The sequence below is a fragment of the Galendromus occidentalis genome, unplaced genomic scaffold (assembly GCF_000255335.2).
Source record: "Galendromus occidentalis unplaced genomic scaffold, Mocc_1.1 scf7180000076592, whole genome shotgun sequence".
Lineage (NCBI taxonomy): Eukaryota > Metazoa > Arthropoda > Arachnida > Mesostigmata > Phytoseiidae > Galendromus > Galendromus occidentalis.
In genome coordinates this window covers 387675-403791 of record NW_003804581.1, presented here as the reverse complement: position 1 = coordinate 403791, position 16117 = coordinate 387675, and the positions used below count along the sequence as shown (strand labels likewise).

The 16117-nt window shown below is 48.5% G+C and overlaps 1 protein-coding gene across 1 annotated transcript; it reads left to right on the top strand.

Moving 5' to 3' along the window:
• Positions 1–699: 699 nt before the first annotated feature.
• On the top strand, positions 700–4787 carry LOC100904695 (uncharacterized). Its single transcript, XM_003739844.2, is given in 2 exon segments — positions 700–1444; positions 1447–4787. Coding segments are annotated over 2 exon segments (4086 nt in total).
• The last annotated feature ends 11330 nt before the right edge of the window (positions 4788–16117 follow it).

The window sequence follows — 16117 nt, the reverse complement described above, 5'->3', positions numbered from 1 at the left end:
GGTCAGGACATGCTAGGGATGGTTATAGACCTATCAAATTTCATAAGGGTTCAATCGCCAGGCCCTTTCTCTTTCTTCCCTTTCGTTCCTATACTTCGTTGTTGTTGTTGTACGAATAATTATTCAACTCCGGGTGATAACGAAGATCGCCTTCTCTGGATCGACTCGATAACTTGAAGGCAAACGTATGGTAGCGTTCCGAATGCACTATTTTTGGTTCGTGCCCTGAAAGTCGGCACTCGAAATTACCCGTTGATGATCGTTAGGAATGGCCCCCAAGCGGAGTTCTCTGGGACGTTCCACGCGTCAAGTTAGGAAGCGGAAAGCATCACTCGCACTTGAGACCGAGGATCGGAGGCACGAGAGGCTCGCGCGGGAGAGAGCACGACAGGAATTAGCGCGTTCGAATGAAACAGAAGATCAGAGAACTTTGCGGCTAGAAGCGGATCGGAATCGTCATTTTTCAGCCCGACTTCATGAAAATAGTCGTCAGAGAGAGAGTAGATTGGAGGAAGATCGATTACGAACAGCCCGAAGCCGTATGCATGAGTCCGATGAACGAAGATCGGCACGATTACTGGAGAACAGGGGAAGTGTACTCAATCCAGGCGCAACCTTCACGTGGATCTGAAACTTGCGGCTTATGAGTACGATCCGGTGTATGATTATAGCAAGCACACCAGCGTGAGTATCGGTAAAATGGATGAGGTCTGTCAGTTCTGTCGGGCATTCAAATTTAGGAATGAGAGTCCTGGAATGTGTTGTGCGGGGGGAAAGGTCGTTTTGCACGAGGTGCATTCACCGCCGGAACCTTTAGCATCGTTAATGCTCGGCCAGACGAGTCAGGCGAATCTTTTTCTTCGAAGCATTCGTAAGTACAACTCATGTTTTCAAATGACATCTTTCGGCGCCACGGAGATTATACGAGACAATTTTATGCCTACCTTCAAAGTATCAGGACAAATCTACCATCGGGTTGGATCGCTTTTACCATTGCCGGAGGCGGATCATCAATTCCTCCAAATCTATTTCATGGGGAATTTCGACGAGCAAGTTGACCAGCGGTGTCGATTTCATTCAGGTGTCAACAGAGACATCGTTGCAGCTTTGCAAGCTTTCTTGCATCAACATAACGAGTTGGTTCGGTTGTTCACGACTGCTTTGGAGCGTATGCCCGAAGACGATTACGTGGTTGTTATCAGAGCTGACAAAACACCGACTGGAGAAAACAAGCATCGCTTCAACGCGCCCTCAATCAATGAGGTTGCAATCGTGATAGTCGGAGAAGAATTCAATTCGCGAGACATCATTCTCCATCGTAGAAACGGCGATCTCCAGAGAGTGGCTGAAACTCATCGGTCTTACGACGCATTACAATATCCACTGATGTTTTGGAGTGGAGACGATGGTTACCATTTCAATATTAGAATGAGGAATGTGCGAACGGGCCAAGAGATGGACAAAAGGTCAGCTCGATGAATTATTATTCTTATCGTCTGATGATCCGAGAGAACCATGATAATCATATACTGAGATGCCGAGAATTATTCCATCAGTATATAGTTGACATGTATGCGAAAATCGAGAGTGAACGTCTTTTGTTCATCCGGCTGAATCAGACCAAATTGCGATCGGAAGAATATATTCATTTACGAGATGCAATAGCCACAGACGGGAATGTGAATCCGAATCATGTGGGAAACTCTGTTATCCTCCCGGCAACTTTCACTGGAAGTCCACGTCATATGCATGAGTATGCTCAAGATGCGATGACGTATGTTCGGGTCTACGGCCGTCCGGATTTATTCATCACGATCACATGCAACCCGGCTTGGGATGAAATTAAAGACAATTTGTTTCCTGGTCAGGCGGCTTCGCACCGTCATGACATCATCGCGCGTGTTTTCAAGCGAAAATTGAAAGCAATGATGGACTTCATTGTCAAGCACCATGTTTTCGGAGAGCCGCGGTGTTGGATGTACTCCATCGAATGGCAAAAGAGAGGATTACCGCATGCGCATGTTTTGGTTTGGTTGATCCGCAAGATAACCCCAGACAATATAGATGCTGTCATCTCAGCGGAAATACCAGATAAAGATTCAGATCCAGGATTATTCGAGGTCGTCACCAAAAACATGATCCATGGTCCTTGCGGTGCGATCAACAACAAATCTCCGTGTTTGAAAGACGGAATTTGTACGAAGAGATACCCTCGGAATCTTCATGCGGAGACCATAACTGGTAATGATGGATATCCTCAGTATCGACGACGATCAATCGAAGACGGAGGGAGAACAACAACACTCAGGGTTCGCAACCATGATGTTGAAATCGACAATCGTTGGGTCGTACCGTATTCCCCGCTACTTTCCAAAACATTCAAAGCTCACATTAATGTCGAATACTGTAATTCGGTCAAATCTATCAAATATATTTGCAAGTATGTAACCAAGGGGAGTGATATGGCGGTCTTCGGAGTGGGGAACGCATCAGCACCGATCGACGAGATAAAAAGATACCAAATGGGGAGGTATATTAGCAGCAATGAGGCGGTATGGCGTATACTGTCCTTTTCGATACACGAACGATACCCTACGGTAGTTCACTTGGCTGTGCATCTCGAAAATGGACAACGAGTTTACTTCACTGCCGAAAATATGCAATCGAAGGCGTCGTCACCACCAAAAACGACTTTAACAGCTTTTTTCTCATTGTGCGCGAAAGATTCGTTCGCGAGATCGCTCCTCTACGCCGAAGTGCCCAAGTACTACACATGGAATGTTTCTACGAAAGCATTTAGCCGTCGAAAACAAGGCAAGCCGGTTGAGGGACATCCGAGTATGTTTTCGACCGATGCATTAGGTCGAATCTACACGGTTCATCCTAACAATCAAGAATGTTTTTATTTGCGCTTACTGCTGGTACACGTGAGAGGACCGCAATCTTTCCAAGACCTGAGAACGGTGAACGGCGAAGTCCACGAGACCTATCGAGAAGCTTGCTTTGCCTTGAATCTTCTAGAAGATGATATGCACTGGGGGAAAGCACTCAACGATGCTTCGAGTACTGCTATGCCTAAACAGATACGCATTCTGTTTGCAATAATTCTAACAACATGTTCCCCTTCGAATCCACAAGATCTTTGGAATGAATTCAAAGATCATATGAGCGAGGATATTCTCCATCGATACCGAACAGTGAGTCAGGACTACCACCTTCAATTCACATCATCAATCTATAATGAAGCTTTGATTGATATCGAAACTATATGTTTGACCATTGCTAACAAGAGATTGAATCAATTGGGTATGACCGCACCCGATAGAGCAGCGGAAACAATCTTCGATCGCGATCTCGCGCGCGAAACGATTTATGATACTAACAGCTTGAAGTCTTTCGTGACTCACAATCTTCCAAAGTTGACCTCAGAGCAACGTCAAGCATACGATACTATTTTACAAGCAATCGCGGAAGGCAAGGGTGGGTTCTATTTCTTGGATGCACCCGGAGGGACCGGAAAAACCTTCCTGATATCATTGTTACTGGCGTCAATACGATCAAGAAACAAAATAGGTCTCGCAATGGCCTCATCTGGAATCGCAGCAACACTCCTGGAGGGCGGTCGAACAGCCCATTCGGCGCTGAAATTGCCATTGAATTTACATATCAACGAGACTCCAACGTGTAAAATTTCAAAGAGGTCAGGGATGGGGAAGATCCTCGAATCCTGCGATCTTATTATTTGGGACGAGTGCACTATGGCGCACAAAAGAGCCTTAGAAGCGTTACACCGTTTATTGACAGACCTGAGAGGCAACGAGAGTCTGTTCGGTGGAGCTTTGATCCTTCTATCAGGCGATTTCCGGCAAACTTTGCCAGTTATTCCACGTTCCACACCCGCAGACGAATTGAATGCATGTTTGAAAATGTCACCTCTTTGGCAACATGTAAAAAAACTATCGCTGAGAATTAACATGCGTGTTCTAATCCAGAATGATTCATCTGCAGAAGTCTTCGCTAACCAGTTGTTGGACATAGGCAATGGAACGATTGACGCTGACGACTCTTCTGAATGCATTTCACTGCCAAAGAACTTCTGCACGATGACATCTTCCAAGGAGGATTTGATTCAAAAAATCTTTCCCGAGATTTCCTCAAATTATGGGAATCACGAGTGGCTAAGTACACGAGCGATATTAGCCCCAACGAACTCTGATGTGAATGACATTAACTCATCCATCTTAAATGAGGTGACAGGCGATGAGAAGATCTATAAATCGATTGACACTGTGATCGATCAAGAAGAAGTTGTGAACTATCCGATAGAGTTCCTGAATTCATTGAACGTACCTGGTCTACCACCACATGAATTGACATTGAAACTGGGAGTTCCGATTATTCTTCTCCGGAACATAAACCCACCCAGATTGTGTAATGGGACAAGGCTCGCAGTGAAAAGATTAGCTGACAACATCATTGAAGCTACAATACTGAGCGGAAAATTCAAGGGAGAAGACGTTCTTCTACCACGTATCCCAATGATACCTACGGATATGCCTTTCGAATTCAAACGTTTGCAATTTCCGGTAAGACTTGCTTTCGCGATGACGATAAATAAGAGCCAAGGGCAAACTTTAGAAGTATGTGGTTTAGATCTGACGAATCCATGTTTTTCTCATGGACAACTCTACGTTGCATGCTCACGGGTCGGAAACCCCTCTAACTTATATGTTTACGCGCCAGATGGAAAAACGAGGAACATTGTGTATCCGCAAGCCTTGAAATAATCAGATGCACTATCGAATATATTCCAATCGAGCCAGTTGATATTGATATCACTTATATAATAGAAACAAAAATTGAATGGGGAAAGGTGAGGTGATAATATTGTCCATTCGGAGCTACGTCTAAAGAGAGTTTTTGATTCCGAAGATTCGAGGATGATTCCATATCCGGGGAAGCATCAATTGAGCAAAAAGAGGTACCTTTCCTGAAAGAGAGCAGTAGCTCTGATGCGAAAGTTGATCATGCGATCAATACGAAATAAATCGGATATAGATTTTCGAATTCAAGAAACCATGTCATCTTTCTCTAATCTCGAAACCCACTAGGCATCAGAACCCCAAATCGTCATCATATCTGGCCAGCATGGAAACCAGAGCTGTGCGTCAAGAATTAGTTTTGGTACTCGAGCCCGTTCTCACGGGGATACGATCGAAACGCGAATGTGAAGTGACGCTCTCGAAGGTAAAAACAAAGCCGCCGGTCTCGCTCAATCACATACTTCCATTCTTACGCATAATCACTTTTTTCTAGATCTCGAAAATCAAAGAATCGAGAGGGATGACATCCCACAAACTCAATCCCTCTGTTCCTCGATTGCGAGCATTCTCAATATCGAGAAAAATTGCCTCATAGACTTGACGGCAATTCTATTTGATCTACTCCCGGTTCAGAACATAACATGTCGCGATGGCTCCATTCAGAAAAAGCAAACGGCGTTGTTGGTTGACGACTCGAAGAAAATTGTCTCGCTCGATCTCTGGAACAAGCACGTGGAAAAATTAACAGACATGGAGGGCTGTCCCGTATCTATCAAGTCGATAACCGTAAAAGAGTTTCGTGGCAAAATAGTTCTCGGTTCGATGGCGAACACCACCTTCAACGATGGTGAACCGACCGGCGAAACACGAAAAGAATATCTGAAAAAGTGGTGGCTGACGGGAGGTGTTTTCTCAGAGTTCGAGGAGCTGGAGATACCCCTGCCGACTACCGAATAAAAGAAACTCGACATCCTATCCGCTAGAGTCTGATTCTGTAGTAATCAGTAGTGTGATCAAGAGTTTTCCTATTTCACCTCTACACGAATGGCTAGAAAACGAACCATGATTTGCGGCGGTCTACCTTCATTAGCCGAACGTGTCCTTGGTGTCGATCCGTCTATTTGCCGCAGCGAAGCGCGGGCGGGTACGCTAGTTCATTATGAATGAGGGTGAGTCCGCTCGGATGGGATGTTGTGATGTTTCGATTTTGTTTTGTTCGTGTCCTGCTCATACTTGGCCCTCGAGGGACTCGGTGAGCCCTTCAAAGGCTCACGAAACTAGAAAGCTCGTTGATAACTTGTTCCAGTCGGATGAGATTTGGAAGTTGACACGCGGAGTCGGGGTCGAAGGGCTTGCCTCGATCACAACTTCGGGGCGAATGCTCCATGTTGCCTTCAAAGGGTATCGACAGTTCTGATTCGAAGCTTGTCTCAGCGATCCTTGAGTCACATGCGTGGATCGAAGATTACCGAGACAATGCACAACTTACCCTTCTGCGCATCCGTTGAAAAGAGCAGACCATTGTATGTATTTTTGCGCAAATCTTCTTAGAGGAGGCGAGATCTGTAACCCCGCATTCGGCGGAATTTCTCCTTGTGAGATTTATTCTCCATGAGGAGTAGATCATTAACGATGAGGATTTTCCTCATAATCCATCAATCATGATAACGGACTGGGCGAAAGAGTGATTGAATTTTTGGCAGATCGTGACTTGTTCATCAGTTATCAGGAAACGGGATATTGGCTCATGCCGAGCGAACTTCTAGTGCCGGTCTTTCAGGCTCCAAGTCGAGCGAAAATCAACGCAGAGCCTTCCTCAAATAGGCAACGTGTCGATCTGAAGCATTCACGCTCCTTTCGATGATGAACTAAAAAGCCTGCACAGGACCGTCGCTCCATTGAATCTGAGGATCAGGATACACATACGATCCTTAGAAATTCTCCCGGACTCCGGGCTCGAATAAGCTCCAAGCGTGCCTCGCTGGCAAGGAGGTGTCAGCGGCGCCCGCGATGCGAATCTATCCCGAGCTTAAGCGAAGTGCAATCTGTGCTCCTCGGCCTCGAATCGAGTGACGCAGACGCATAATAGCCTCTTTTCCAGGGCAGCGGCATCGGAGATCTGGAAGTCCCGTTTTCAGAACCCTCGTTGGGTTCGTCTCGGGATGCACGCACTGGGTCACACACATGGGAAATGGACGAATTATTTTTCAAGTGCATTATTCCTCGCCGGAAGATTTCTCGATGGCATTCAAGGCAAGCCCCACAATAGGCAGTGGAACCATAAAACATGTTCCCGCATTTTGTCCGATCGCTCAATTTTCAATTCACTCTTTCACGTCTTAATCGCTCGACTCATTACGCAATTTTGCACTCATTTTTCCTTCTTCTCGATGTCGACGATGATGATCAACGAACGTCTATCGTTGACTCGTCCAGTGAGGCATATCAACCATTAGATATCGCGGCTGTCTGAGTCGCTGACGAATTTTGCGTGTGGCCGCATCGGTCGTCGTCCATCTGCCGGACGTTCTCTACTAGGTATCAGCCTTCCCTATAGAGCATGCGAAAGCGAAAGATCAACCTCCTATTCCAACTTGCTTTCTCCGTCCACCAAGGATCCGGTCTAACAATGCCACAGCGATGAACCACAGCCCAGCGGCTCAGCGATGAACCACAGCCCAGCGGCTCAGCGAGTGAAACAATTAAAAACCATGTCGAGAATTAAAGTGTCTCGGACTCGAAGTTTTTGTCTATGGTGTAACAGCGGCTCACAGATCAGCCGTTGTTGAAGGTACCGAACACTAGGACCGCTAGCGGCTCCTAAAACCAAGCTTCACTGTAAGCAATGATTTCGAGAATCGTGAAGAAAAGGTGCCACATTCTGAAACGCTACACCAAGCCCTAAACTAGCGATGATATTCACGCACCGGACTAAGCATCTTTTCAAGTTTACGTTCGGTGTCCGACGCCAACGGCGGCGGCGACTCTTCCAAGGGTTGTCGGTCAACTTTGCCTTCAAGCTTCAGAAGATGGGAGGACTTTTGCTGAGGAACCCTTCCGGGGACCGTCTCATAACTTCGGGTCACTCATTCGACTCCCGGTATCGGGGCGCTTCGCGTGCTTTTTCTCCCGCCGATTATCGTCGTCAACGTTTCAGTGGGGCGAGGCTTCCCGAATATCTTATTTGAAAAAACGACAACGCCGATGCGAAAACAGAGATCGCATACTTCCAGATTCGAGCCCCGGACATCGGGCTCCGTCGAAAGCTGTGAGCGGATGCACGTCTTCTGACGATGTCCGTAAGCCGTGTTCAAGAGCAAGCCTTAGCAGTTTTTTTTCAATCTTTTCCTATTGTACCCCGGCATCGCATTCCGTTTCTGCGCGGTCGTCGCCGTGGCCGTCGTTGAACTTCTTTCCTTTGTCTGCTCCATGACTGAGTAAATTGCTGCGGTGTCTCACATCTTACATAAGATTTGCTTCATTTTTTCTCGGGAGAGAGTGGAATTATAGTAGAAAAAGTGAGCCGGAATCGTTTTGCTCGAGCAAGATTTCAAATTGTGTCAAAACTTCCGAAAACAAGTGATTCTTTCTCCCCAGATAAGATAAGATCCAGATCATTCGATTCTCCTACCTGGCGGAAAAATAATTTCATTATTATTACTGTGTAGCTTCTTCATCACCGTCTGGGATCAGCTAGACGTGGATGCGGATCACCTTCCGCCGTTATCCGGCTCGCGGGAAGGAGAAGCGCTTGAAAACTCAGGAAACCACGAACAACTTCTGATAAGGGCGACGACGTCGACGACAGCAATAGAAATGGGCACCGACGATCCCTAGACGAGGGGCGACGCTCACACCGAGCTTCGAGCTCGAGGCAGCAGGACCTTCACGTTCCGGCGGCTCGGAACTCATCAGCATTTGTGCAAGACATGATATGGAAGCAGATCGAAACGATACTGGCGGCTCGAGCCGAAGGTGAAGTCCATCCGCCTTCCAGATTGATGAGGGACAAGATCTCAGCGAATCATACGGTCGCAATGAAAAACACGCATTCGGTGACATGGTCGCAACCGATGGTCACAGATAAATAGGAGAATGTAGTGAGCACGCGGATGAACTTGAGAAGCTGGCATCGTGAGGTTTGTGAGCAAGATCCGCAGCGTCCGTCCATCGAGTTGCGTAATGGCAAGTCGGTCGATCAGAAAATGGATCGTACGAATCAAGTCGTCGTCCATTTGTGCTCCTCGCGGCTGTTGACGGACACCGCCGGTGCCTGCGAGGCAACAACACGCGCAAACTGCAGGTTCGAGCAAGCGAATTAGCAAGTACCGATATTCGATGACGCAAGAGGTTTTTGGCGCGTGATCCAATTAAACACTGGGGGTCAAGTCGCTCACAAAGCGAGCACGAAGTCGCTCCAGTTTTCTCCTATTCGTCGCTGTCGGCAATTATGTATCTGCTTCAGAATTCTTAGCTGGCTCAAATGCAATGCTCCAGATAACAACCGACATCCTGCCATTGGGAAGTTTGCTCGCATCGGGGGGCGATCCTGCCTACAGAAGTCGCAAGACGTCGGTAATCTGGTCCGCCGGGGCTCTATGAGTCGATATCGATAAGAACATGAGGCAAGTTCAAGCTTCATCGGATTCCCAAAGTGACCTCGAATCGCCGAAGAATTCCGCCACTCGCGATTGGTAACCGAGTGAACAATCAAGATGGTCCATTATTATTTTCTCAATAAAAGCGTGAGTTCCCTTTCGTCGCCGACCTTGCGATACAGATACGGGCAGTATGTGACGCTCGGATGTTCACATCGGAAACTGGGACTGAATCGATCGCTGAATTCCTCTGCATGTCCGAAACATAGCTTCTCGGTGTCTCGGAAGCAACCAGCAGCGGATGTCCGCTCAGGAATATCCTTGGTGGGTTGTTCGTTATACCCTCTCGCGGACAGAAGAGAATAACTCCATATATCGCAACGAGCAACCTATGCTTTTATTGGGAATGCATACGAGCGATCAGGCACGCGGACGAAGTGACGAGCGTCACAACAAGCAAATCCTTGTCGACAGAGTTGCAAACGCGGGCGAAACAGCAAGCTCGTGATAAAAGCGTCACAGCCACGAACGAGGCGAAAAATTTCGCTCGCCCACGGTCTAAAACATCCGAAACAAACGCTCGAAGATGAAAGAATGAAGCGCGAGGGAAGAGCCCCGGTCCACCGATACGTCCGCCTTGACTGCGTTCCTTGTGTTTTCAAGTCCGATCCTGAGTCCGTCCGATTGTACATATGTCTGTCTCTGTGTCTGTATGTATTTATGCATTGTAGCAGAGCTACTGGGGCTACGGGAGCGACAGAAAACGTTACCTGGTCCCTTCGCACGCGTCGGCATGATAAATCGACTTTTGCGATCCGGATCACCGCATCTATCAATTAGGCTCCCCGCCGTACGCAGGGTTACCGCATCGGTCTCGTGACTGAGGTCATGTACAGAATTGGATATTCGGCTCGAAGATCCAATTGACTTTTGATTCGCTCGTCCGGACAGTGAGAGAGATCCCCGGATCTGAATTTCTTCATCCCGATTTCGGTCATTTATCTCTCGTTCCTCAAGGAAAGAAATAATAGCCAAAGCCCGCCGTCATTCGTTCGGGGCGATAGGTCAGTGGTTCATCCCCTCTCACAGATTTTAAAACGCAAGAGTTTTTCCTCTTATGTTCTTTCGTAAAGCGCAACTAATGCGATGCCAAGCCGCGTTCTTTCTCAGGCTCATTGAAATATACTGGGTTGCCCCGGAATGAGTTAACGGCTGCGGTTTCGGGAAAAAATCGTTCCGACCTTGCTCCGCATGCCGCAGGGGAGGTGAGGGATTCCGGTCCGAAGCAGACGAGCGGAAATTTTTCGAGAATGATTTCAGGGGAAAATCTCATAAAAAATTGATTTCGGAAACAGGAACAAGAGGGTCCTCGTGGAAGCGCCTCTCGAGGATGAATCCGAACGCAGTGTAGGTACCGGAGCCGAAACCCGCTCCATGGACAGAGCCCGAGGATTGTGTCTTAGGGGATGAGGCAAGTCTTCTCTTCCACGACGGGGAGACGCGCCGGGCTGGCGGGGGACTGACATCCATGAGAGCATGGTCGCTTCTGAGAAACCTCTCATGATAATCCGAGACACGGAGAGGAAAATTCCGAATCGACGATTTGTTTTACTTTGTCCCCTAGCGTGGGACGGTGGGACCTCCGCAGATATTTGGAAGTCTAATTAGTTTGAAAGTCACCCCGCTGAAATCGGCGAGTAATTAGTGACGAGCAAACCGCCGAACCAATTGACACGACGTGGAATCTCCCGTCAAGGTCCAACCACGGATGGGAATGCATACTCGAGGCAATGAATCACCAAGAAAGACAAACACAGAGGAACGCACATATGAACACGATACTCTAAGGAGCGTGATAGATCGCTCCCCTTGCGTTCTCACCGGGTGTTGCTGACATCGGTACAACAAAACCAGCTTATCTCGCGCAGCCTCTTACGTAAGTCTCATTATCGATATTCCTGTGACAGATTAGCCCGAAAGATAAGCAAAACTGATCAACATTCGTAGTTCCTTCGTCTTCACGTTGCCCGGTGTTTCATCATCTACAAGAAGTATTTTTCCCCTCTATGCTTACCACTTCCTTTGATGCTCCTCGATTTCGGTCGATGCGTCCACTGGTTTTTACTTTCCTTTCTTTCGTGACGAAAGAGTCCGCGAAAACTCCGATCAGCTCGATTAATGCCGCGATATCGAGGAAAAAGTATCCGAATCTCAATCGCTCCGACCTTATCGATCAGTGGCTTACGTTTCACTCAAAGTTGTCACTTTTCTCGCCGCTTCTCACCCGGTCGCGAATGCGGCTACTTCGTCAAACCCGACCGGGCTCGCGATGAAATAGCGCTCGATCAAATTTCAATAGAAACTAATAAAAATATTCCGGACCGAAACCCGATTCAAGGGTCTGTTTCGCTGTCTTCTTTGTCGACTGCTCACGGAAAAAGTGTACAATAAAGAGCGGAGTCCTCGCTGACGACTTGGGCAGTGTCGGAATATCCCCTCACCGCCGGCGATCAGATAACGGACCGACGGACTGTCCGGATCTATATATCCATCGTTCAATCAATCGCCGGGGTTTCTGTTAAGGCGCGACGGTGTCGTAGCGAAGTCGATCCTGATCGGGAGAGAACGTTTCGGTGACGTAACGATGATTCACTTTTCAAGGGAAACCCTCGGGGTTCAACCAAGGTCGAGGACCTGAGAGAAATTGAAAAACGAGAGTGGAAGTGAAAGAGGTGGTAAACACGGGAATGCGCTCAGAACTCCTGACGTGGACCCGAATCCCTAAATCCGTTTCCCTCCGTGATCATCGTTAACGAGCGAATCGCAAACCGGCCTGGGAGAGGGAAGTTCACTCGACCGCGGGATCGTATCGGGGGATGATGACGACTGACCAAGAAATCGATAAACTTTTCCAGTGTAGGTATTCATGATAGAAATCCACGTCCGATAGAAACGTCCTTGGACGACGGAGATGATCCCAAGCCGGGCGCATATCTCCGACGCACCAACAGTCTTCATCTTCCTGGGTTATCTCGTCGAAGCGATAGCAGGTGTAAAATTCTAGCGGGAGGCATCCTCCCGTTCCGCGCTGGTCAGCGGTGCCCGGAGATGGGACGCTCGATCTGGAACAATGCTATCCAAGTTGTATGTATGTATGTCGATCGCATAACGTCACAGCGTCCGAGCGAATCTGAAAGTCTCCGACTCCCAATTCATGCATAGCTGTTCAACTCAACATTCGATGCTCGTAAGAAGTCAATCGCGTTCTCGAAGTTTTGTCTATTCGATCGCCGACATGATAATGCAAGTATTCGACTGATGATGAAGTGAAAGCGGCCGGTTGTGCCACGCTTGGTGATCACAAGGCGAACGAACCGGCGCAAGTAACGGAGCGCTGTCCGAATCGTGACCGTTTTGAGTCGTAGAGAAGACGAGATAAACAGCGAAGTACGATTTTCCTCTCGTACTTTTGAAGCGTGAAAACCCTTCAGCACAGAATCGAAGCGTTTCATGTCCGATTGCACAGAGGCTTGATCTGTTTTTCGTGTTTCGCTCTTGGACACTTCATTACGGCAGTGACCACGGACGGTAATAGGGGCATTTTTTCCAAATCCATTTTATTATATTTTCTTCATCGCGACCCCCGGAGCGAATTTTCACATCGTAACATTCGATACAAAATTAATTGTAAGCAACTCGATGCGAGAGCGTCTCAACAGGATCGCAGTCGGAGAAAATTAAACGATGCTCAGCACCGGTTTGAGCCTGGGAGACCTCGAGCGAGGCTTCCGAAAGCCGTGGCGATAAGTGAGCGCTTCAGGCCCGCGCGACGGGAAGTTCAGTGGATGTATCAGGCGAGCGGAACTCAGCTCGGATGCTTCTGTTCCTCCGGGTGAGCTGATATCGAGAAGGCGATTTCGGCTGAAGCGCAGGTCGGCTGAACGAATCGGAATCATCGTCTCTGACAAGACGTCAACGACAGCGGCGGTGGAGACGTCGACGCTGCCCACACCGAAAACCAACGGTTGCTTACTAAACTGAGCCGTCCGGCAAAACTCCTTCAACAACGAATGGCAAAATACTTTTTATGACAACGAGTTGTCGAATGTGTCAAATCTAAAAATGGCACAACTTTCCTCGTGTCCGATTCTGACTTGGCAAATTCCTACTCATGCGATCGGAAGGACGGCCTCAGCGGACACCAAACATCGCATCGGGGCATCATATTGCCTCACAGTTTTCTATATGTCAGAACGACCTGTATCGAAATTGGGAGCTCCACATCCACATTGCGAGCGCTGAGACATCCACAATGGGGAAATAAAGCGAACGAATGAACGAAACCATGAGGATCGAACCACGCGCGGATCCGCGAATTTAGGGGGGGGGGGCGAATGATGGGGATGGGGGGCAACCGAGAGAGCCGTTTCTAGGGTCTGCTTCAACATGGGTATATGGGCAGTCGGAACTCTCGAGGGGGGTCCTCTCGGTTCCGCCACTGGACCGAACCGGGTCTGTCTTGATACGCACGAGCCGACCTGGGGCTTTCCAGATACTGCATGTCGTGCACCCGCCCCCCTTTTGGTAGCGATCTAGATTTATCTGTTCAGCTCCCGAAAAGTTCTTCGATGTCGATAGCACTGGCGAAAGTGTAAATCGAAGATTCGCATCAGTGGACGCAGACAATCGATGCCACGCTTGTTGTGCAACCCCTAGTTCCAGGCTGTACTGTGACTTCCTTCTCGATCGGTTCCACTGAGCCCAGGGAACTCATTCGTAGTTCGCTGATCCCAAAGCCACCCGCTCCGCTACTGAATAGCAAGAAGGAAAGCGAGGTCGAAGAGTTCGAGTTTTGTGATATCCCTTCGTCGAGCATTTTCCTCTACGTCTGGAGCTCAAGAGCGTCGAACCCTCTGAATCAGACGGAACGCATTATCAAAAGCCGAAAGCTCTTCCCAGGACCGTCAAATTAGATGTTACTGCAGAGACAAAGGAGAATGTTCAATTCACACGCTGTTCGCCCAAAATTTTCATAACATTGCGACTCTTTCCAAATACTTTTTGTGGAGCCATGAGCTTCTAGAGTTCCACTTATACGACATTCATTACAACCGTTGGACAGTGTTGAAACGCTCGGATGAATACGCATGCCTCCCGATTGCTGGCCAAGCAAGGAGGACACCGAACTGGTCCCTCTGTTGTTATTGTTCATGTCTTCGATATAACGGTGAGATAAATTAAAGCAATAAACGTGATGAAACGGAAAACACATAAAATCTATCTCGCGCGAGGGAGGGAGGGAGCCGCTCAGAATGTTCGCTTGAACGGAGATATGATTAAAAAGTCTATAATCTCGCTCCGTGAAGCTTCGTTGCTTAGTTCGGCGGCCGCTCGGATCCCTGCTTGACTGCCCGCCTGCCAGCCAGCCGGTGGCTTGCTCCGTCAGTCTCATCTGTCGAGTGTCGACTCGACAACGCCGGCGTCGTCGTGGTCATCAATGTAGCCACTTCTGACCTGGGGCATTTTGCCAGTGTTCATCTGTTCTTGAGAAAAATCGCAATGATTTCAGATCGAGCAGATCGCCCAGAGCGACATTAACAGTAATAAACTCCCAGAACGTCAGTTCAGCGGCGTTGCTGATTTTGAGACAGATCGCATAAAAATCGGCAGGAATGATAGGCTAGACATTGATCCTGCGGCGAGGGACGGGACACGAGACTGCGCGCCACAGAATTTCCAGACCGAGGTGACTATCACCTCTCGCTGTCCTGAAAGCATCCACAACCTACGGCTCGTTCTCTAACGATTTCTAGAGCCGTCATGCCTTTCGTAAGGGGACTGGAGTGTCCGAGTCGGTCGCGGAACATCCGTCGGCGACAGTCAATCGAACGGACACAGCTCGAGGATGAGAATGTTGTATTTCATGCATTAGGTGTATTTAAATTCGTATCATTGTTCCGAAAGACAATAAGCGCGCATACGCTCGTTACTTATCCATCGATCGGTTAGTCGACCGATTTTCAGTCGCTCGCAGGGCTTGACGCAATCCCTAATCCCCCAATCGACCGATAACTGTCCTGAACAATGAGCGTGTGCACCAAGCATTTGGTCTCATTTTCCGTAATGATTGCCATCAGTGATGGGGAGGGATGGCAGCGAATGAAAAGACCCAATATTTCATACGCTTCATCCTCCTCGAGTTGAGAATATGAAGGAGTCCTGGTCCGGGACCTGAGCTACGACAACGACGATACGCTCATCCCGCCACGGTGTCTCCGTCCCGCCGATCTCCTCCGCTCTCCACGTCCGAACCAATTTTGCTCGATGATGCAACCGGAGCCACGCCTGTCTTCACCCTGATCTCGATTACTTTCGAAGGCATGCATTCCCGAAGCCCACCGTGACAGAGTCAAAGGGCGTAAGTTTAAGTTGCATGCGGTGCCTTCTAAACTCATGCTCCCCCAAGCGTACGTACCGGTCGCTGCATAATCGCGTCGCGGAACGCGCGGTTCCGGCCGCGGCGGCGGTGAAAGTGGCGGTGGCAAACGCGACTACGCCGGCGGAAAACTGCGAGAAGGGGTTCTGGCCCTTAGCGGGCGAGAAGAGCGCAAGGTAAGAGGCGGGAGCCCTTATTTATAAAAGCCGAGCGAACGTGTGACCAGCAGTGTGTGTTTTTACGTGTCTGTTCGTGTAAAA